This window comes from Rhineura floridana, chromosome 2 (assembly GCF_030035675.1).
Source record: "Rhineura floridana isolate rRhiFlo1 chromosome 2, rRhiFlo1.hap2, whole genome shotgun sequence".
In the NCBI taxonomy this organism is placed as follows: domain Eukaryota; kingdom Metazoa; phylum Chordata; class Lepidosauria; order Squamata; family Rhineuridae; genus Rhineura; species Rhineura floridana.
In genome coordinates this window covers 214,769,434-214,794,163 of record NC_084481.1, presented here as the reverse complement: position 1 = coordinate 214,794,163, position 24,730 = coordinate 214,769,434, and the positions used below count along the sequence as shown (strand labels likewise).

General features: G+C 41.7%; 1 protein-coding gene across 3 annotated transcripts in view; it reads left to right on the top strand.

The window, feature by feature from the left end:
• The first annotated feature begins 3,672 nt into the window (after positions 1 to 3,672).
• Positions 3,673 to 24,730, top strand: part of DEGS2 (delta 4-desaturase, sphingolipid 2) — a 53,830-nt gene continuing 32,772 nt past the window's right edge. Inside the window, exons 1-2 of one of the 3 annotated variants that reach the window (XM_061612154.1) lie at positions 3,673 to 3,909; positions 4,310 to 4,348. In XM_061612154.1, coding sequence (XP_061468138.1) covers positions 3,828 to 3,909; positions 4,310 to 4,348 — 121 coding nt within the window. In that variant the 5' untranslated portion in view covers positions 3,673 to 3,827. The remainder of the gene's footprint in view (positions 3,910 to 4,309; positions 4,349 to 24,730) is intronic. The other 2 variants (XM_061612155.1, XM_061612156.1) reach the window with 2 other exon arrangements.

The window sequence follows — 24,730 nt, the reverse complement described above, 5'->3', positions numbered from 1 at the left end:
GAATTATTGTGGCATAAGCTTTCCAGAAGAAAGAATATATGTTCTCTACAGGGGTGTCACTACCGGGGTGCGGAGGGTGCGGACCGCACCCAGGTGACACCGTGAGGAGGGTGACACCCAGAGCCGCCCTGCCCCACGCTGTTGCCTGGCAAAGCAGCTGAGAAGCGCTCTGGGTCGGCGCAACCAACTCCTCCTTGGAGGCGGGCAGGCGAGACCGAAAGCAGGCGCCTGCTCGCTGGCAGTGAAGCCAGGATGGGCCTTCCACCGTCAGCCTGGAGAGTGTGGTGAGTGCGCGCACGTGCGCACACAAGGCCAGCCATCCCCGTCCATGCAGCGGGGAGGGCGCACGCCGGAGGTCCGCACCCCCCTGCACTCCCGCTAGTGACGCTGCTGGTTCTCTAGTTCTGTATACCCACTCACCGATATGAAAGCTCATGCTTAAAAGTAGTATAAACATATCTAAAATAAATAAAACCATCTTCTGAGGCTCTTCTCGAGATCCCCTCTCTGAGGGAGGGTCAGAGGGTAGTGACAAGAGACAGGGCTTTTTCAGTTGTGGCTCTCCTTGTGGGGAATGTTCTCCGCAGGGAGGTCTGCCTGGCACTTTGACATCTTTGAGGTACCATTTTATCTTTCCCCCCAAGCATTTGATAGACTGCGATGATGTTTTGTTATTCGTGTGCTGCTAACCTTCCTGCTGCTCTTACAGTGATGCTTGTTCTCTTTTGATGGTATAGCACAGTGGGGAGGAAAGCCTGGCTGGGAGTCTAGAGTCTGTGAGTTCAAATCCCCACTCGTGTCTCCTGGGTGTCAAGGGCCAGCTAAAGATCACCCCTACAGTGAGCAGCTCAGGGGTTACGTGCCCTGCCACCTGTGCAGCCGTGGGCAAGCTGCATAGTCCCAAGGAGCCCAGTTGCCCCCCAGCTGGCAGTTGTGGACAAGGAAGTGGCTGGCTTGTGCAGCTGTGGCAAGCTGAGTAGGCCCTAGCCAGCAGGGGAGGACTAGCCTCAGAGGGAGGTAATGGTAACCCCCCTCTGAATACCACTTACCATGAAAACCCTATTCATAGGGTAGCCATAAGTCGGGATCAACTTGAAGGCAGTCCATTTCCATTTTTCATGTATTTATATTTATGCTTTTAATGTGTTGGAAGTCGCTGGGAGACTTTCGCACGTGGCTAACAAGTCTAACAATAAATAATAAATAAATAAAATCTCTGTGCCTGCACAGACGCCCTTAAGAAAAACCCTGTTAAAACGTCTGAGGAAAGCAGGATCTCGTTCAGGAGAGCTTATTTTTATTTAATTTATTTATTTAATTTAATTTATATACCGCCCTAAGCCAAAAAGGCTCTCTGGGCGGTGTACATAAAAGATAAAACAAGCAAAATATATAAATACAGTAAATATAACAGAATCAAAAGTCAAAACAACAAACAACAACAACCAAGCAACATCAAAATATAACAATAATAAGATACTGTTTAAAATACACGATAAAAACAATTATTAAGATACATTTTAAAATGCCTGGGAGTATAAAAAGGTTTTCACCTGGTGCTGAAAAGATAGCAGCGTCGGCGCCAGGCGTACCTCATCGGGGAGACTATTCCACAATTCGGGGGCCACCACCGAGAAGGTCCTAGTTCTGGTCACCACCCTCCGAGCTTCTCGATGGGATGGCACTCGGAGGAGGGCCTTAGATGTCGAGCGCAGTGTACAGGTAGGTTCGTATTGGGAGAGGCGTTCCACCAGGTATTGCGGTCCCATGCCATGTAGGGCTTTATAGGTCAAAACCAGCACTTTGAATTTAGCCTGGAAACAAATAGGAAGCCAGTGCAGACGGGCCAGAACGGGTGTTATATGAGCGGACCTTCTGGTCCACGTCAGTGGTCTGGCCGCTGCATTCTGGACTAGCTGTAGTTTCCGAACTATCTTCAAGGGCAGCCCAACGTAGAGCGCATTGCAGTAGTCCAACCTAGAAGTTACCAGAGTGTGAACAACTGAGGCGAGGTCATCACTGTCCAGATAGGGACGTAGCTGGGCTACCAGTCGAAGATGGTAAAAAGTGTTCTGTGCCACCGAGGCCACCTGGGCCTCGAGAGACAAGGAAGGATCGAAAAGGACTCCCAAGCTACGAACCTGTTCCTTCAAGGGGAGTGTAACCCCATCAAGAACAGGATGAACATCCTCCATCTGGGCAGAGAAGGCACTCACCAATAGCGTCTCGGTCTTGTCTGGATTGAGCTTCAGTTTGTTAGCCCCCATCCAGTCCATTATCGCGGCCAGGCAACGGTTTAGCACGTTAACAGCCTCACCTGAAGAGGATGAAAAGGAGAAATAGAGTTGCGTGTCATCAGCATACTGATGACAACGCACCCCAAAACTCCTGATGACCGCACCCAGTGGCTGCATGTAGATGTTGAAAAGCATGGGGGACAGTACCGATCCCTGCGGGACTCCACAATGGAGAGTCCAGGGCATCGAGCAGTGTTCCCCAAGCACTACCTTCTGGTGACGACCCACCAAGTAGGAGCGGAGCCACTGCCAAGCAGTACCCCCGACTCCCAACTCCGTGAGTCTCCCCAGAAGGATACCATGGTCGATAGTATCAAAAGCAGCTGAGAGATCAAGGAGAATCAACAGAGTCACACTCCCCCTGTCCCTCTCCCGACAAAGGTCATCATACAGGGCGACCAAGGCTGTTTCGGTGCCAAAACCGGGCCTAAAACCGGATTGAAATGGATCAAGATAATCAGTGTCATCCAGGAGCCCCTGGAGCTGGCGGGCAACCACCCGTTCCAGAACCTTGCCCAGGAACAGAACATTCGCTACAGGTCTATAGTTGTTCAAGTTATCTGGGTCCAAGGAGGGTTTCTTCAGGAGCGGTCTCACCACCGCCTCTTTTAGGCAGTCAGGGACCACTCCATCTCTTAAAGAGGCATTTATTACCTCCTTGGCCCTGCTGGCGGTTCCGGTCCTGCCAGCTTTCACCAGCCAAGAGGGGCAAGGATCTAGAACAGACGTGGTCGCCCGCACCAGTCCAAGGATCTTGTCAACATCCTCGAGCTGCACCGACTGAAACTCATCCAATAAATGAGGACAAGACCGTGATCTGGATGCTTCATTAGGACCAGCTGCTATAATATTGGAGTCTAAGTCCCGACGAATGCATGCGATCTTATCTTGGAAGTGCCTGGCGAACTCTTCACAGCGGGCTACAGATAAGTCTATAATATCCCGAGGGCCAGAATGTAAAAGCCCTCGTACAGTTTTAAAGAGCTCCGCTGGGCGGGAAAGAGATGCCTTAATTGTGGCAGCAAAATATCTCTTTTTTGCTGCCCTCACCGCTACTATGTACCGCTTAGAACAGGCACTTACCAAGGCATAATTGCATTCGTCGGGAGTTCGCCTCCATCTGCACTCAAGCCTCCTCCTCTTATGCTACAAGAAGGCTTCAGTCCCGTGCCAGCTCTCCTGGCAACAAGTCCCAAGTGAAATCAATGAAAACCAGGAGACGTCTTCTACGATCTTTCAGACTTGCCACATTTGTTAAGGCATATGAGCTTACGTGGACCACAGCATTCTCCACCACGCCCCTGAGATATGGCTGGCTCATGACGAGCGCCGAATAGATCTGACACGACTAGGTTAAGAGAAATCGGCCGCGGCACCCCAGCCTGGCGGGGAAGGCTGGAGAGGGGCGGGGACTGGGGGGCGACAGCCTTTTGGCTCCGCCCCTCAGGCCAGGCGAGCTGATATTAGCCCCCGAGCCAATTCCTCGCTCTCTCCTGCGAGCGAGCGGCAGGTGCAGCGGCAGCCGCGGCGATGGGCAACAGGGTCACCCGCGGGGATTTCGAGTGGGTTTACACCGAGCAGCCCCACACGCAGCGCAGGAAAGAGATTTTAGGTGAGTTGGCCACCCGGGGTGGGTGGATGAAAGCAACTGCCCTTTACCTTCAGGGAGGTAACTCCGAGGTAGGTTGACGCGGGGCGTCCCCCTTTTCTCGCTCCCTTTACCGGCCCAGGGCTGTGTCCTCTTTAAAAGGAAAGAGTTAGGGCTGACCAGGTTCGTTTTGCCTTTAATCCCAGATGTGGATTGATAAACGGGCGGCTGGTTAAGAGGAGGACGAGGTCTTCACATGCTCCCCGGCACTCTTTTCTTTCCTCCTGTCCCACAGACAGGGCCTTGGCGCCACAAAGGAGCCCTTTGAAGGGGCGAATCCTGGCTCGGATGCTCCCTTAGGCAGCCAGTGTGTTTTCTGTCATACCCAGTTTCTCTCTCTGTCTCTCTCTGCTCCACTTTGTAGCCTCACAACTTCACTCACAGGTACATCTTCGAAAAGGTGGTAAGTCTTGGCGCTAAAGGGTATGAGAAATCGTGTGTGTGTGTGCGCGCGCGTCTTCCTCCCCCCCTTTCCGCAGTTGCGCTTCAGGTTGTGAACTTTTCCTCTGGAAGGGCTACCAAGCAGAAATCCAACAGGTGAAGCCTTTTCTTTTCATTGCCTTTCCATACAGGGGGAAACTACACCTGGTGACTTATTGCTTGCCGTTGGGTAGCCATTAAAGACAAAAATAAAGCCTTCAAAGAAAAAGAAAGAAAGAAAGAAAGAAAGAAAGAAAGAAAGAAAGAAAGAAAGAAAGAAAGGGCAGCTTAGGGGACCCCCCCCATTTCCTCATAGCTTTCCTTTCTGATGATCAGTGCTTTATCTTGAAAAGACGTCATATCTGCCTGCTTTGAAAGCACAAGGTGTTGGCTCTGCAGCCCTTTCTCCAGCCTGAGAATTTATCAAGAGAGAGCTCTGGCCATGCCTGGAGACACTTTCTCGTGAAAAAAGGGTTAATCCCTCTTTGTTTTCTGTAATTTTAATTTTCTTAGCCTATTCTTCCCTCTGGTCAGAGTAAAATGCATGATTCTTTCCCTCTCCCATCTTGTTTTTCCACCCCCCCCCAACATCCTATGAGGTGGGTTATGCTGAGAGGTAGTGACTGGTGCGGAGCCACCCAGCACTCCCTAGACCTAATCTGATCACCACACCTGACTTCCTGTAGTGTTTAGGACTGGTTTGGTGGCTAAGCCTGCTGGAATCAAAACCCTGCCCCAGTCAGTGCCACACCTCGTTGTTCGCTATCTGATACTCTTTACTGATAGCCTTTGGGCAGAGTGAAAAGAGCCTCTGCTTCTTCTGTACTTCCCGTTCTGTGTTTTGTTTGTGAAATCAGGTCCTATATACAGTACCGAAGGTTGCCACACAGGTGTGTCATGCAAAATATTCTGTTGGGTCCTAACCCATGTCCTCATTTTGCATTCTCAACACAGGTGTGCATGTTTACCCAGCAGAGACCTGTGCCTAAGGGGCTGGGTTTGGAAATGGGGGGGGACTGGGATTCAAATTTGCATGTGGCAATTTCGAAAAGGAGCTCAGCCCCATGAGCAGTGTGCTGCAGTACTGTGCTCACTTACAGGATGAGACTGTGCTGGGACCATCAAGGGGCAAGCATTTCCACCTGTCTTGCCCCACCCCTCTGCCTGGGCCTTATCAGGAGGAACTGCAGGCTGAGACGTGCTGCTGCTGGGGTGAGACTGCTGGGACTATCAAGGGGCAAGCATTTCCATCTGCCTTGCCCCACCCCTCTGCGTGGGCCTTATCAGGAGGAGCTGCAGACTGAGACATGCTGCTGCAGGGATGAGATTGTGCTGGGACCATCAAGGGGCAAGCATTTCCATCTGCCTTGCCCCCCACCCCTGCTCTTAGTGACATTTTTCTGGGGACTGCCCTTTACCAGGAAGATTAATGCTTTTAGTTTGCTGCTCCTGTTGTTTTAGAGATGTTAGGACTTTGTTAGTTTGATTTTTTTTTTTGTAAATTGTATTGTTTTTATTTGCATTTTGTATTTGTATTTTTATTTGTGTGTAAGCCGCCTTGGGGGCCTATTTGGCCGAAAGGCAGCCTAGAAATAAAACGTAACATAACATAACATACATAGGAGTAAACCCTGTTGAACTAAATGAGACTTACTTCTGGGGCTTCCTTCCACCGTCAGAGGCAGTACGCTTTTGAATTCCAGTTGCTGGAAACCACAGGAGGGGGGGTGTAGTGCTCAGGTCCTGCCAAGGGTGTCCACAGCAAGGAAGGTGCCCCCACCCAGAATTCTAAAGGTAATAGTGGCTGGAATGGGTTGCCAATGACCTGTATTAACAGTTCCTAGACCTTCTCCGCCCCCCCCAAATTTTTGTGGTTACTCTTGGGTCCTCCTTTCAGGCTTCCCATAAGCATCTGGTTGGCTACTGCAGGAACAGGATGCTGGACTACGTGGGCTACTGGCCTGATCTGTTCTTAGGGTTCTCCCCCTCCCAAAGATTCTGAAAATGAGGGTGTTCTCACCCATCTTCTGGTCCCTCCCTCTTGTGTGTGGATGGTGCCATTTTGGCTACAAAAGGACGAGTTTATAGAATAGACCTTTGCTTGGAGAGTTTGCAGGGCTGCTGTCAGTCAGAATAGGCGAGATGGGCTAAAATCCTGACTCTGCATATGTCACCTTCATACTTATGTCTCTGGGACGGCCAGTGCTGACAGAGGGAGGAGCTTCATGCCTCCTCTGCAGCCAAATGTCACCTGCCAACAGCCATTTGTTCAGGCCAAGCTGAGGGAACAGGAGAGATGGAGGTCCACCACCAGCTCTGCTGAGAAGCCAAGCTCCCCCCCCTCATCAATTGCTACCCAACAGGCTGCAGCAGAGGGAGGGAGAGCAGAGCAACTCCATCAGGACAGCTGTGGGAGACCAATGACCTTGGTCCACTCCCTCCTTGGACTTTTCCATAGTAGCTGGCTGTGAGAAGAATTAGTACCCGAGTTTATTTCCTTATCCCTCCCATTCCATTTTCCTTTTGTGTCATTCTTTTTTTTAAGTTTGTAAGTCTGAAGGCATGCCTGTCTTGTTGTTATTGCCCTCACTCTGGAACCCTTTCTTGGCCAAAGAAAGGGCTAAAAACCCTTTAAACAGATAAATAAGGACCATGCTGCACCTGTTCCCATGTTGGTGGCGCCCTCAGTCTGCAGCCAAGAATGGCAGTGGTCTCTTGGCATGTTCACATGAGTGGCTTAAATCATTTTGTTCTTAAATCGGTGCTCAGATTATGAGGGGGAGGGGGAATGCAAGGGGCCACTCAAGAATCCCACATGCCCTACCCATTGACTCTCCCCAGTTTTAGCCAAATCCAGTGGCTCCATGTTGGTGGAGCGGCACTCCAGGTTTTAGTCCAAACTTTCAAGGAGCTGTTCAAAGTGCTGAACAAGGCCAACCTGAAATCCAAGCACTGGGTTTGATTAGTCTATAGTGGGAACTGGTACGATGTTGTGGTTAGACTGTCGGGCAGAAGGCCCTTGGTTTGAATCATACGTCGCTGCTACATTCAAACTTTAATTTTATTTAATTTTATATTATTCGTAGCCTGGTTTTAATGCCAGTTATTTTCCAAGTGACTTACAAGGAATCAGTTGTTCCAACAATGGAAACTTGCTCAAGCGTATCAAACAAAACATCATCCACACTGCAACTGATATAAAACAGTCCGCAGTCTTGGGGTCATTCTTGACTCCCAGCTGTCCATGGAGGCTCAGATTACAGCAGTGAGCCGGGCAGCTTGGTATCAATTACATCTGATACAGAGACTGCGACCCTACCTTCCTGTTCATCTGCTCCCCCGAGTGATACATGCCCTGGTCTCCTCTCGCTTAGACTACTGCAATGCGCTCTACGTGGGGTTACCCTTGAAAACGGTCCGGAAATTACAGCTGGTACAGAATGCGGCGGCACGCTTGATTAAGCAGAGCCGTCGCTGGGATCATATCACCCCAGTGTTATTAGATCTCCACTGGCTACCAGTTGTCTACCGGGCCCAATTCAAGGTGTTGGTGTTGACCTTTAAAACCCTATACGGTTTCGGCCCAGTATATCTGAAGGAATGCCTCCAGAATCACCGAGTATGCCGCCTGACGAGATCAGCCTCACAGGACCTTCTCTCGGTCCCACCGGTGAGAACAGCTAGGCTGGTGCGGACCAGAGAGAGGGCATTTTCTATTGTGGCCCCCACCCTCTGGAACTCCCTCCCTTTTGATCTCAGCCATGCTCCCTCCTTGTCAAGCTTTCGCCGAGCCTTAAAGACCTGGCTATTCAGGCAGGCCTACAAGATTGGGACAGATTAATTCCATGCTATATGAACTGAAGGATGGTTTTTAGTTTAAATTTGGTTGTGTTGATATATATATATGTATTGTTTTTATTTCTGTTGTACGTTGCCTAGAGTGTCCCTAACCCGGACAGATAGGCGACTGAAAAATAAAATTTTATTATTATTATTATAAACAAATGGTCTATTAAAGAAATACCTTCGATTATACAATGGCTTCTGGATTTTTTTTTAAAGGCTTTCAAGACCCATCTAAAAAAGGAAGAAATGGAAGATGATGATGATGATTAATGATATTTGTTAGTTGCTTTTTTTCAGAACGAACTCAAAGCAACTTACAAAAAATCTCAAAAACATATACAGAATAAAGATAACTGTACAGAAAGATAAGATTCACTAATAGGCAAAAAAACCTTGCAGTTTAAGAACGTGCCTATAGCCAACAAATATTTGTATCAAACTTTAAAAAGCAGGGAAGTTGGGCAGCTATAGTGAATGCACCAAGGGAGCTGGAGACCTGACCTCCTCTCTGAGATATTATAGTGCCCTACAAATTTGTCAAAATGCAAACACAATTTGGGTTGGTCTTTCACAGTCCAATCCACTTCCTGTGTAGCTTGGAAGAATTTGGTAACATGTGCCTCTGAGCATAAGGTGAGTGGTGGCAACACCTACAATCTCCAAAGATAGAGAATTACATTTTTGTGTTTGTTGGTGTTCTTACTTTCCTTCTTTCCTGTGTTACTACTGTTTCTACAGATAATCTAACCTAGAAAATTATATTTCTCTCAGTATTCATCCTAAAAATCCGTGTCAAATTTATTTTTTGTTAATTTCAAAGCCTTTTTATTGGTCAATGTCATATGATGCTGAAGACAGCCTTTTGTGTTTCAAATTGGAGGTTATGTTCTATTTCTATTTTGGGTACATTAACTGTTGAATCTGAAACTGCAGTCTGATGTAAAATCAGACTGATTACAGTATGTTGCTACTTAAGCAATGAATCTAACTGTTGGAAAAAACAAACTTGGGACTTCCCGGAAGGAGTGCTGGCTGGTGATTGTCTCTGAGTGAGCTCTAATGCAGAGGAAGCTTATTTCAGTTAAAAGCCAGTCAAGAGGAATTTTTGACTGGCGTAAATGTTCTCCAAGATAAAAGGGGAACCGAAGATTATCCACGGAACTCCGTCGAGCTGTAGATTGCTAGATTTGATCAGGAATCCCCCTGAGATAAGAAGGCTTTTCTAGCAGCGGAAGACTGAGTCTGGATTTCCAACAGGCTGTGCTGAAAGTAAGCGAGACTTTTTTTCTTTCTCTTTTAAAAACGTTTTTAACGAGCTAGCCTCCTTCTGTCTAAATCTTATCAACTAACTTAAATTACTATCGTAAAAGAGACTTGTTTATGAATCGGCAACTCAGAAACTTGGGTGAGTCACACTTTTTTCGTACTATACAAAGCTAAGGAAGAAGGGAGCAATTCAAAGAACTTGCTTTATTTTTTATGACAAAAAGCTGGCTTAAAGCTGGAATTACAAAGATTAAACGGATAAGAGGCAACTTATTAGATAAGATGATTTGATTATTTGAAGGAAATATATCTGAGAATTTTTTTTTATTTTGGATTAATTTTTTTTTTTGAACGAATCTGCTGTTCGTGTATCTTACTAACTGCTGGATGCTGAGAACTGGATTTGTTTTACATTCCTGAATGTGCTGGAGATAAGAACTGTGTTGGTTAAACAGGCCTGGAATATTAACTTTTTTGTTGCTGGGAGAAAAGAAACTGTTTGCCTCTACATTGGCTAATAACAGGAAAGTTTTTTTTTCCCAAGAATGACAACTAGGAAAACAGCCAAAGTTTTGGAGCGAAGAGTTTCAATTGATACACAGGAAGGGATGGACATGTTCCAGAAAATTATGGAGGGATTTAGTGATTTTAAACAAGAGTTGAAACAAGAGATGAAACAGGACAGACAACAACTTAAAGATGAATTTTGCAATATGAAAAAGGATTTTAAAGATTTACAAGATCATATTAAAACAGAAGTGGGTGAGATTAAAAATAACATTGGGCAATTAACACAGGATGTACAAAATGTTAAAGATAAGGTGCAAACCTTAGAGAATAGAATAGATATTACAAATATGGAATTGGAAAAAAATTTGGACTATGTTGCTGTTATGGAACTTAGAGATAAAGAACATTGCTTGAGATTCCGTGCAATTCCTGAGGAAACAGGTGAAGATATCAGAGAGAAAATTGTTAATGTTTCGGCAAAATGCTTTGACAGGAACGAAGATTGGATGGAATTTGAAATAGACAAAGTTTATAGAATTAATTCCAGATATGCAACAATAAAAAAAATCCCAAGAGATGTGCTTGTTTATTTTTTAAAAAAGAGGACCAGAGATATGGTTTTGCAACATCATTTTAACAATGTCTTCAAAATTGACGGTAAAGAAATACAGGTGATGAAGAAAATTCCTGTTAGGCTTCTACGTAAGAGAAAAGATTATGCTTTCTTCACAGAAAAACTTAAACAATGTAAAATTCAATTTAGATGGGATGTTCCAGAGGGAGTGATTTTTACATTTAGACAACAGAAGTATCAATTAAATACTGTTCAAAAAGCAAGGGATTTCTTGAGAAAAGCTTCAAAAGACATGGAAGAAGATAAACTCAAAGATATGGATATAATTCCTGGGAAACAAAGTCAACAGAAACAGATAGAGGAAGAAAAGGATGATGATGGATCAAAGGGAGCAACAGGCACAGACTTTTCTAAAATACATGCTTAAAAATGGATTACAAATATCTAACTTGGAATATAAATAGAGCTAATTCGTCGCAGAAGAGAAAGTATTTCATTATTTGAAAAAATTAAAATTGGATATAATTTGTTTACAAGAAACTCATATTAAGAAGAAAGATTCTAAATATTTAATTTGTAAAAATTTGGGTGAAGAATTTATTTCTGCAGGATTTATTTCTGCAGGATTAAAAAAAAATGGTGTCTCCTAAATTGATATTATTGGATGATAGTGGTAGATTTGTGGGAGTTGAAATCACCATTCAGGGTACAAAAATTTTGATAGTGGGCATTTATGCTCCTAATGAAGATAAAACAAGGTTTTATACTGGACTTATGGAAAAACTATCAGAGTTTGCATATGATCATTGGTGTGTCATGGGTGATTGGAATGGGGTAATTTCACCAAAAATGGATAGACTTTCTGAGAAAAATATTAAAGAGACACAGGGCAAATTGCCGAAGATCTGTTTCGAATTGATGGAAAATTTAGAATTGGTGGATGCTTGGAGATATATAAATGACAATGCAAAGGAATTTACTTACTTTTCAGAAAGACATAAAACATTTTTGAGGATTGATATGATTTGGATGTCTAAAAATTTAGTGAAAGATATTTCCAAGATGGACGTGTTACCAAAAACCTTTTCGGATCATAATCCAGTGATATTGACTTTAAAAAAAAAAATCTTGGATTTAGATGGAGACTAAATGAATCTTTATTACAGAATGATAAAATAGTGCAGGAATGTAAGAAGAAATTAAAAGAGTTTTTTGAACACAATTTACATAACGGAACAGATGAAAATATTGTTTGGGATACAAGTAAAGCATTTATGAGGGGATATTTTATTAAATGTAATTCTGAATTAAAAAAGAAGAAACAACAGAGAATGCAATTGATCTTGGAAGAAATAAAACAAAAAGAGGAAGAATTGAAAAAGAATCCAACTAAAGCTTCTACTGTAAATCAAATTAAAATGTTACAGAAACAAGTGTCAATGTTGACAGTTAGAGAAATTGAAAGGAAATTAAATTTTGCTAAACAAAGGACTTTTGAATTTGCAAATAAACCGGGGAAATTGCTAGCATATAAATTAAGAAAAGAACGACAAAAAAATCTTATTTTAAAGATACAAGAAGGAGATGAGATGTTGACAGACAATTTAAAAATCCAAAGGGTTTTCCATCAATATTATTCAACTTTGTACAAGTGTCAGGAAATTCCCTCAGAAAAAATAGAAGAGTATATATCCAAACAGAATTTGCCCAAAATTACAGATCTTCAGAGACAAGCTATTAATGGTCCCATTACGTCAAGAGAAATATCTGAGGCTATAAGTAAAATTAAATTAGGAAAGGCGCCAGGACCGGATGGACTATCAGCAATGTATTACAAATGCTTGGAGGAGGAACTTTTATTACCTTTACAGTATACAATGAATTCTATTTTACAAGAGGGGAAGATACCGGATAGTTGGAAAAATGCCAATATAACATTAATACCTAAAGAGGAGCAGGATTTAACTAAAACAAAAAATTATCGGCCAATATCTTTACTGAATAATGACTATAAAATTTTTACAATGATTTTGGCTGAAAGAATGAAAATAATATTGCAACAATTTATTCAGGAAGATCAAGCGGGGTTTTTACCTAAAAGACAATTACGTGATAACGTCAGGAATGTTTTGAATGTGTTGGAATATCTAGAACAACGAAATGACATACAAGCTGCTTTGATTTTCTTGGATGCTGAGAAAGCATTTGATAATTTGAATTGGAAATTTATGTTTAAAGTTCTAGAGCAAATGGACTTTGGAGATAATTTTATAAAATGGATCAGATCGATTTATACATCACAGAAGGCACAGATAATTGTCAATGGGGATTTAATGGACTCATGTGAAATACAAAAGGGTACAAGACAGGGATGTCCACTGTCCCCCCTTCTATTTATTCTGGTTTTAGAAGTGCTGCTTAGAGACATAAGGCAAGACAAAAGGATTTCGGGAATAAAGATAAAAAAAGAGGAATATAAATTGAGAGTATTTGCTGATGACTTGATAATTGTATTAGAAAATCCCTTGGAAGGAATCAAAGTATTGATGGATAAATTAGAAGAATTTGGACCATTAGCAGGATTTAAGATCAATAATCAAAAAACGAAGATGCTGGTGAAAAATTTATCTTTAAGAGATCAAAAAGAGTTAATGGAGAAGATAGATTTTAAAATAGAAGAAAAGGTGAAATATTTAGGTATCATTATGACAAATAAAAATTCAAAGTTGTTTCATAATAATTATGAAAAACTATGGACAGAGATTAAGAAAGATTTGTTAAAATGGGATAAATTACAGTTGTCATTAATGGGTAGAATATCTGTAATAAAAATGAATGTATTGCCGAGAATGATGTTTCTATTTCAAACAATACCTGTTATATCCTCTGATCTACCTTTCAAACAATGGCAAAAAGATATTTCTAAATTTGTTTGGCAGGGGAAAAAACCAAGAGTTAAATTTAAATTATTACAAGACGCCAAAGAAAGAGGAGGGCTGGGATTACCAAATTTGAGACTTTATTTTGCTGCTTGTTGCTTAGTCTGGATAAAGGAATGGATTGTATTGAGGAACAAAAGATTATTGGATTTGGAGGGTCACAATCTGAAGTGGGGATGGCATGGATATCTATGGTATGATAAAGTAAAAGTTAATGTGGATTTTAATAATCATTTTATAAGACGTGCTTTGTTGAATATATGGAATAAATACAAAACAAGGTTTTTTTTTCGAAAATACCACTATGTGTTTCAAGTCAAGAAGCATTTTATAGAAGAGAAATGGCTGGAAAAGAGAAATGGTTAACTTACCAAGAACTATTAGAAAATGTGCATGGTGAATATATAATGAAAGAGAGAGAACAACTAATAAAGGAAGGATATAGTTCACAATGGTTTGCCTATTTACAATTGTTAGAAAGATTTAAAATGGACAAGAAAATGTATGGGTTTGAAATAAATAAATCTGATTTTGAAATAGGTTTGTGTACAAATGATGAATGCATAATTGCAAAAATGTATAAATTTTTATTAAAAATGGATATGGAAGAAGAACAAGTAAAAGAGTGTATGGTTAAGTGGGCAAAAAAATTTGGTTATTATATACAAATGGATCAATGGGAAAATATGTGGAAAAAAGGTTTGAAATTTACATTATGCTATAATCTTAAAGAAAATTTTTATAAAATGATGTATCGTTGGTATATGACTCCAGAAAAGTTGTCAAAAATGTATAGTAATGTTTCTAATGTATGTTGGAAATGTAAACAACAAGAAGGATCTTTTTATCATATGTGGTGGTTGTGTAAACAGGCAAAATTATTTTGGGCACAGATAGGTAGGATGATGCAAAAAATCTTAAAGATAAATATTCAGTCAAAACCAGAATTTTTTTTATTGGGTTTTATGGATAAACAAAAGGAAAAGAAATATGGAAGAATAATATTATATATGATCACGGCAGCAAGATTATTATATGCACAAAAGTGGAAAATGGAATCGATACCAACAATGGAAGAATGGCTATTGAAATTAATGGACTTAGTTGAGATGGACAAATTGACATGTCTTATTAGAGAAAAAACAACAGATACATTTCTTAAGGAATGGAAGCCTCTTTTGGACTTTTTGTTGAAGGAAAAAAATGAAATGATGATAATGGGATTTGACGATTAATTAAGATAGACTTTGGAAAAAAGTGAATTTCGTATGTTCTAGGAGACAGGTTTGATATATATTATATACTTATAGCTGATCTGTAACAAATCGGAAGTCAAGTTTTTCTTTTTCTTTTATTTTTTTTCTGTTGTATTGTTTTTGTTGTATTTGTAATTGTTCTTATAAAAATTTGAATAATAAAAATTATTATAAAAAAAAGGAAAAAACAAACTTGGCTTGCTGAAGATGCATGTGTTCAACCTGCTATGCTTAAACCACTCCACTTAAGGAAAGGTGGGCATGGTCAATTAAAAACATAGAGCACACCTAGAAATTTGCTAGAATATATTTCACCTCTCACTGTTTTGTCTTGTGCAAACTGAGACACTCATGTCCATTGAAAACTATTCTGCAGAATAGTCAGTGCCATTATTCTACAATTGTGTTTGGAGTTTTTTTAGTGTAAATTTTGCAAAGTGTTGTTGTACTTCACATATTCACAGAAACAGAAGCAAAGGAAAATGATTTACTACAGGAAACTTCACTAAAATTGCAAAGTAAATCAAACATATTTAAGGTGACTATCTGAATTATATCTACTGTCTTTATATTGTTGCTTCTTTGATGCTAAAACAAGATCAGCACAGTGCATGTCTTGTTTCCGTCATTTCAGCTGATTGCAGGTGTTGCTCCCAATCACCATATGTTCAGAGGCACATGTTACCAAATTCTTCCAAGAAAGTGGATTGGACTGTGAAAGACCAACCCAAATTGTGTTTGCATTTTACAACGTTTTGTTAATACAATAAAAACCTCTGCTTTGTTAATCACAATTACGTTCATATATATTTTTAGGTGATTAACGGAATCCTTATAGGGATCCAGAGCAAGCTTGAGTGAAGTTCTGTTTGTTGCTTTCAAAACTGTCTTATATATATACATAAACCTGAAATACCTACCTGAAAATATATTTAAAAGGAGCAAGTCCTACCCACCCCACTTAAAGGATCCGCAGAACAAAGGCCAATGATATATCTAATTAACCTCCCAATGAAAAACCAAGAGCATAAACAGGGAGCCACTATAGAGAAGGCCTGTTCCTCTGTTGCCACCCTCCTCCACACCTCCCTTGGAGAGGGCACATGTGGAAGGGCCACATATAATTGCTGCCCTGGGCTCCTGCAGGGAGAAAGGGCAGGATATAAATCTAATAAAACAAACAAATAAATAATGGACAGGGTGTCTGGCTTGGTTCATGTGGAGAAAGGTGGTCCTTGAGGTACTGGGATCCTGAGCCACATAAGGCTTTATAGGTCAAAGCCAGAACTTTGATTTGAGTCTGGAAACTAATTGGTAGCCAGATTCTTTTTTCAATACATTGTATTTGTTGAAAATATTTCAAGAAAATAATAAAATTACATGCAGAAACTGAACCAAACAGGAAATATATTACATATATTCTGCAAAAATTAATACTAACAAAGACATTTTATTAGAGACAAATTCATTTCCCCCCTCTTTTCTGGGGTTTCTGGATAAGAAAAGAAAGGGAACCAGACAGTGAGACAATTATGTGAACCCCCAGGATCCATCCAATCAAGGGGTCGCCAACCTTTTTGAGCCAGGGAACACATCTGAATTTCTTGAGAAAATACCATGGGCGCCAGTCACAAAATGACTGCCATGAGAGTGTGGCATAACACAAAGTGGCTGCTATGGGGGCATGTAGAAAAAACAGAGCCAATGTAGCAGGAACTAAGCAAACAGTCTCTCGTGTATTGTGGGTTTTGAGGGGAAATTTACCAAGTCCTTTTGTGGGTGCTGTAAGAGGTACCAGTGGCTATGCAGGGACCTGTGGACATTGCATTGGGAACCCCTAATCCTTTTCTAAAAGCCACTTACAGGTATCTGAAAACAGGTGCCCTAAAATGTCACTGCTTAGACAAGTGCTTGGAATGAACTAGTTCAGTTGAATGAAGTTCACTGAATTGGTTTTTTAAAGACTCTGAACTACATCTGAAAGTAGTTTCCATAATTGCTGGGCAAATTAAGTTCATTTTGAGGTAGAACTTTGACAAATGTATAGTTCATTTTCACATTCATTCCCACACCCCCTACCCCCAAAAGCAGGAGGCCCAAAAAAAGTAAGTCAGTCAGGCATCTATAAAGAAAATTAGAAAGCAAAACATGGAGGCAATGTTCTAAGACTTATTAAGCAGATATGGAGGTTCTGCTGTTGCTAAGTGTGTTTAGTCACTTAATCGCTGTTGCTAAGCAATCAGAAGGAAGGAGGGTGAGGCATTTCCTGTATCTTCCCTGCTGAAGAGATTTGCTTTCTTCCAACAGGAGCAGTTTGCATGAGAAGTGCAGGTAGAGGAGCAAAGCAAATGATGCCTTGTGCCTTTAACAGCTGTGTGGCTAGTGGATATTAAAGAGGGTAATTATGGGGAAAGCTTTACATGTTGATATTCTGTCTCTCAGACATCTTATTACTTATAGGACATCTTATTACTTATATGTGTGGCCCCTGGATTACTTTTGGACCCTATACTTCAGCATAGGCAGTGCTTTTTTGTGATAGTACTCACTGGTACAGAGTATTGGTGCCTGTTTTTCTGCTACCCATGACAGCTATTTTGTGGGGGAACCCATGGAACGTTTATCAAGATATGAGTACTGGCACCTCAATTTTTTACAACAACAACAAAAACCCTGACTGCACAGCAGTTAGTAACATTTTGAATGCTGAAAAAATGTGCTGAGGATGAACTTTTTATAAACAAAAGTTCATTTGGATGAACTTAAACTGAAGTAATCCCTTTTTATACAAGACGAACTTGAACTAGAACAAGTTCCTTTTAAAAATGAACTTTCCAAATGCTGGTTCAGGCTAATTTAATTGAGGTTTTTACTACATTGTGCCATGCATACTATGGAGCAGGAGCTTTGCAGGCAGCTGCCTGTGAAATGCCTATGTGTTAAAAGACATGCTGCACAGTTAAGTGGGGGTGAGTGATTGCTTCCCTGGAGCTCTGTCTAGGAGGTAAGTAGACAGCTTACTGCAGCACCATCACCACCACCTTTCAGCAGTTACCAGTTGAAAAGGTGCTGCAGAATGGGATATACTGGGAGGGAAGCAGAGCTTAGTCCCAGGTATGGAAAGAAAACAAAGTCATGTTGCCCACATAAAGACTAGATTCTTTATTATGGCACAAACCACCCTTCCTCAGTCTGGTACTGTCTGGTTGTTTTTGACTACCACTCCCATTATCCTTAACCATTGGCCATGTTGAGTGGGGCTGATGGGAATTGTTCTCCAACAACATCTGGAGGACACTGTGATGTCCCTGTATTTTAATATCTGTAAATATGGTAAGTGCGGGTTTATTAAGTGATATAAGTGACTGAGTGAGAGAGGGGAGTACATGGGCTAGAATGCTGGAGAATGCTGTATGATGATTGGCTGAGCGTTTGAGTGGCTGAAGGTATAAATGAGAGGATGACAGTTGGTTCAGGGTTCTGTTTTGTGGGGGAGTTGTGGTTGGTTGGTTGTTGAGTGTGGATTGGAGTTGGTTGTGGGTTGGATTATATTTGGCTGGTATTTAGACAGAATATATAAGACTGGAAACATAAAGAGTGACACTATATGAAACCATACACATGTTGAACATTCCTAAAGTAATTTTGTTATTTCCTGGTGTTATCAAATAAATATTTTATTGGTTTACCTAAAGCCTGATCCTTGGCTGGGGATTCACAGACCAGAAGGGAGGGCAGGGTATTTACCAAGGCGGAGAAACAGTATCAAATGGTGGCAGCAGTGAAGAGATAGTGTATCATCAAGTATCCAAGGCAACCCAGGGCTGTATGCTTTATTGGCACAAAGACCAGTTGGTCATGGAACCGACCAGAGGGATGGCAACCCTGGACTTAATCATCAGTGGGGACCGGGACCTGGTACGAGATGTAAGTGTTGTTGAAATGATTGGGAGCAGTGACCATAGTGCTATTAAATTAAACATACATGTAAATGGCCAATTGCCAAGAAAATCCAACACGGTCACGTTTGACTTCAAAAGAAGAAACTTCACAAAAATGAGGGGATTGGTAAAAAGAAAGCTGAAAAACAAAGTCCAGAGGTTCACATCACTCGAAAATGCTTGGAAGTTGTTTAAAAACACTATATTAGAAGCTCAACTGGAGTGCATACCACAGATCAGAAAAGGTACCGCCAGGGCCAAGAAGATGCCAGCATGGTTAACGAGCAAAGTCAAGGAAGCTCTTAGAGGCAAAAAGTCTTCCTTCAGAAAATGGAAGTCTTGTCCAAATGAGAAAAATAAAAAGGAACACACTCTGGCAAAAGAAATGCAAGAAGTCAATAAGGGATGCTAAAAAAGAATTTGAGGAGCACGTTGCTAAGAACATAAAAACCAACAAAAAATTCTATAAATACATTCAAAGCAGGAGACCATCTAGGGAGGCGATTGGACCCTTGGATGATAAGGGAGTCAAAGGCGTACTAAAGAACGATAAGGAGATTGCAGAGAAGCTAAATGAATTCTTTGCATCTGTCTTCACAGTGGAAGATATAGGGCAGATCCCTGAACCTGAACTAACATTTGCAGGAAGGGATTCTGAGGAACTGAAACAAATAGTGGTAACGAGAGAGGAAGTTCAAGGCTTAATGGACAATATAAAAACTGACAAATCACCAGGCCCGGATGGCATCCACCCGAGAGTTCTCAAAGAACTCAAAGGTGAAATTGCTGATCTGCACACTAAAATATGTAACTTGTCCCTCGGGTCCTCCTCCGTGCCTGAGGACTGGAAAGTGGCAAATGTAACGCCAATCTTCAAAAAGGGATCCAGGGGGGATCCCAGAAATTACAGGCCAGTTAGCTCAACTTCTGTCCCTGGAAAACTGGTAGAAAGTATTATTAAAGCTAGATTAACTAAGCACATAGTAGAAGAAGCCTTGCTGAAGCAGAGCCAGCATGGCTTCTGCAAGGGAAAGTCCTGCCTCAGTAACCTATTAGAATTCTTTGAGAGTGTCAACAAGCATATAGATAGAGGTGATCCAGTGGACATAGTGTACTTAGACTTTCAAAAAGCATTTGACAAGGTACCTCACCAAAGACTTCTGAGGAAGCTTAGCAGTCATGGAATAAGAGGAGAGGTCCTCTTGTGGATAAGGAATTGGTTAAGAAGCAGAAAGCAGAGAGTAGGAAGAAACGGACAGTTCTCCCAATGGAGGGCTGTAGAAAGTGGAGTCCCTCAAGGATCGGTATTGGGACCTGTACTTTTCAACTTGTTCATTAATGACCTAGAATTAGGAGTGAGCAGTGAAGTGGCCAAGTTTGCTGACGACACTAAATTGTTCAGGGTTGTTAAAACAAAAAGGGATTGTGAAGAGCACCCAAAAGACCTCTCCAAACTGAGTGAATGGGCGGAAAAATGGCAAATGCAATTCAATATACACAAGTGTAAAATTATGCATATTGGAGCAAAAAATCTGAATTTCACATATACGCTCATGGGGTCTGAACTGGCGGTGACCGACCAGGAGAGAGACCTCGGGGTTGTAGTGGACAGCACGATGAAAATGTCGACCCAGTGTGTGGCAGCTGTGAAAAAGGCAAATTCCATGCTAGCGATAATTAGGAAAGGTATTGAAAATAAAACAAGCAATATCATAATGCCGTTGTATAAATCTATGGTGCAGCCGCATTTGGAATACTGTGTACAGTTCTGGTCGCCTCATCTCAAAAAGGATATTATAGAGTTGGAAAAGGTTCAGAGGAGGGCAACCAGAATGATCAAGGGGATGGAGCGACTCCCTTATGAAGAAAGGTTGCAGCATTTGGGGCTTTTTAGTTTAGAGAAAAGGCGGGTCAGAGGAGACAGGATAGAAGTGTATAAAATTATGCATGGCATTGAGAAAGTGGATAGAGAAAAGTTTTTTTCTCTCTCATAATACTAGAACTTGTGGACATTCAAAGAAGCTGAATGTTGGAAGATTCAGGACAGACAAAAGGAACTACATCTCTACTCAGCACATAGTTAAACTATGGAATTTGCTCCCACAAGATGCAGTAATGGCCACCAGCTTGGATGGTTTTAAAAGAAGATTAGACAAATTCATGGAGGACAGGGCTATCAATGGCTACTAGCCATGATGGCTGTGCTGTGCCACCCTAGTCAGAGGCAGCATGCTTCTGAAAACCAGTTGCCGGAAGCCTCAGGAGGGGAGAGTGTTCTTGCACTTGGGTCCTGCTTGCGGGCTTCCCCCAGGAACCTGGTTGGCCACTGTGAGAACAGGATGCTGGACTAGATGGGCCACTGGCCTGATTTAGCAGGCTCTTCTTATGTTCTTATGTTCTTATGCAAGTGCACCCAGACACAAAGTAACAATAAGCCAGAAGGGAGACTAAGGTGAAGTCTCTAGCAGTATTGTTTACAGGGAGTGACTGCCTAGCGGTGGGATCTTGTGAGATCTGTGATAGGGTGAGCTAAAGAAAAATAAAAACTATGTTTCTCCCTGGTGAGAGCCACAGGTGGGAGCCTGACAGGTGGTGCCCGTGGGAGGAACATTACATGTGTTGGCTGTAGCGGTGGGATACAAACAAAAGAGTGTCACTATAAAGTGGTGTGACTGTGAAGGAAATAACAAATAAAGCTTACTTGTGAGTGTGTGGTAAAGTGTGCAAGATTTAAGAAACATGGCTGAGTTCTTAAACATGAAGAGAGAAGAGCTAGTGGAGAAGTGTATAGCTTTACATTTACCTCATGAGGGTAAACGGGTGGATGAATTGCGAGTAGCATTAATAACATATACGTCAATCCAAACCAAAGAACCTGTAAGAGAAGAGACCCCAGAAGGGTACTCCAGTAATCCAGCCTATGTGGAGTATTTAAGAGAGAAGTTAAAATGGGAGGCTGAAAGATTTAAAATGGAGGCTGTGGATAAGGAAAAGCAGCGAATGTTGGAGACTGAAAGGATGAGAATGGATACTGGAAGAGTGAGAATGGAGGCTGAGATACAAGTGGAAAGGTTAAAATTAGAAAGAGAGAAGTTTCATTCTGATGAAACAAGGAAAGAGAGAGATGAAGCAAAAATAAAAGTCACTCCAAAAGACTTTGCTGTGTATGAGCCTGGTCAAGATCCACAAATTTACCTCACAACATTTGAAAAGGCAGCTCAGATGTGGGGGCTACCTGAAAATAAATACATGCAGTATTTATCAAACTTAATTAAAGGGGAATTGGCTGAGATATATCAATATTTCCCCTCAGACAGGCCAGTAACATATGCTGAGTTTAAAGAAGCAGTGTTCAAAAGGTTTAGACTGGGGCCTGATTATTTTAGAAAACTCTTCACAAACTGCCAGATACAGACAGGGAGATCTTTTGTGGAGTTGGGGACAAAACTGATGGACATATTTGAAAAATGGATGACAAGTGCTAAAGCTCAGTCTGTGGAAGAGGTGAAAAGCCTCATGATATTAGACCAATTATATCATCAATTGCCATCAGAAATTAGATTGCTGGTTAAAGATCGTTCCCCTAAGTCTGTGCAGGAAGCAGCAGAGCTGGCAGATCATTCTACCTCAAACCAAACGGGTTGGATGGGAAAAACACCAAGAGATTTCAAATCAAGACCTAATAATAATGGCAGAAGAGATGTGGCACCACAGAGAGTAAACCCTCTAATAAAATCAGAAGGGCACAGGACACCTCAGATTGGGTCTGTGTATCCTAAAATGGAGGAGAAACTCTGCTTCAAATGTGGTAGGCCAGGACATCTCCGTTTCCAATGTGAAGCTACAAACCCTATCAGTAATCCTGTTCAAGGAACAGCAGTGATAAGTGAACTGAGAGAGGGTGAAACAAAGAAAATACAATTATGTCAAATAAGCTGGTCAAATGTTCAAGATTTTGACTCAAGCTTGAGAGAAGAAGTATGTGTGCAAGGGGCAAAATATTGGGCTTTGCTGGACACTGGTGCTGCTCAGAGCTTACTGAGGCCAGATTTGATAAGATCTGAAGAAATTTTACCTCAGGAAAAGTTGGTAATTCAAGGTGTGAGAGGTGAGCCAGAAAGCATTCCCATGGCCCTAATAAAATTAAACTGGAGAGGAAAAGAAGAGACTTATAAAGTGGGTATCAATGCCCAGCAACAAGAACCTGTGATTTTTGGGCAGAGATGTAATGGGTTCACAGGGAAAGATTTACATGGTGACAAGACAACAACTTGGTAAAGCAGCAAAAGCCATTTTATCGGACGCTGAGCAGAACAGGGTGGAACCTGTAACTGAGCCTGAGGTCACCATGGCAACCCCTAGTGTGCCTGGAGTGAATGAAACTTTGTTACAAATGTTTTCTACTGCAGAAACACAACCGTTCAGGGATGAGTTGAAGGATAGCAGTTTAAATCCAATAAAGGAACAAGCCCTTACACAAAGAATCCCAATTACAGAGACCCTGAGGGATCAAACTGTGTGGGAGAATGGTGTAATGTATAGACTGTGGTTACCTAAAGAAATAGAGAACTGCTGTGAACCAGTTAAACAATTGATTGTGCCTAGCAAATTCAGACCCAGATTGCTAGACATGGCACATGATATTCCTTGTTCAGGGCATCTTGGAATAAAAAAGACAAAGAAAAGGCTGACTGCTCATTATTATTGGCCAAATATTTCCAAGGATGTCAAACAGTACTGTTCCTCTTGTATGATATGCCAAAAAGTGGGGAAAAGTGGGGTAAAAACAAAAGCTCCATTGAAGCCCCTTCCTATTATAGGACAACCATTTTATAGAGTGAGAATAGACTTGGTGGGTCCTTTTTCTAAACCCACAAGGCATGGCAGGAAATATATATTAGTGGTGGTGGATTTTTCAACGAGGTACCCAGATGCTGAGGCCCTAAGGTCAGTGGAAGCCCCTGTAGCGGCAGAGGCATTGCTGAAAATCTTTATGAGGCTGGGTTTTCCACATGAGGTTTTGACTGATCAAGGCAGTGTATTTATGGGAGAAGTGATGCAATGTATGTGGAAGTGTTGTGGATTGAAGCATTTGAAAACCACCACATACCATCCAGCAACCAATAGGTTTGACAGAATGCTGAAAGGGAGTGGTCCTAATTTGCCAGTCTTGGTACAAAAAAGCAAGGCAGAAGAGGTGGATTACAAGGTCAAAGGGGGAATCCTAAGTGTTTTGAGCAAACATAAGGATCTCTTTAATGTTAGACCTGGTGGATCCAGTGTAGCAAAACATATCATTGACACTGGAAATCACCCCCCAATTAGATCTACCCCTTATAGAGTGAATGGAAGAGTGTTGGATGAAATCAGAAAGGAAGAGATACGCTAGAGCTGGGTGTGATTCGGGAATCAATTAGTCCCTGGTCCTCTAGTATAGTGCTGGTACCAAAGAAAGATGGGACAATCAGATTTTGTATTGATTATAGAGCTATAAATAAAATCACAGTTCTGGATGCATACCCCATGCCTAGGGTAGACACCATGTTAGAACTGTTGGGGGCAGCAACGATCATCTCCACAATAGATCTATGCAAAGGGTGTTGGCAGATGGAGTTGGAAGAGCAATCCAGGGCTAAAACTGCTTTTAACACACCTGATGGGTTGTATGAATTTACAACACTACCTATGGGGCTTAGGAACTCACCAAGTTCCTTTCAAAGATTAATTAATACTATTTTAAGAGGCATGTCAGATTTTGCTGTGGCATACATAGATGACATAGCTATATTCAGCAAGTCAGTGCCTGAACATGTTCAACATTTAACAGTGGTGTTGGAGGCACTTAAAAAGGCTGGTTTGACCATCAAAGTTAAAAAATGCCAGTTTAGGTTACACAAAGTAACTTACCTAGGGCATAAAGTGGGGAGTGGAAAGATAACCCCCTTATGGGATAAAGTAGAGGTTATCCAATCTTGGCCTGTTCCCATAAACAAGAAACAAGTGAGAGCATTTCTAGGTATGGCTGGATTTTAT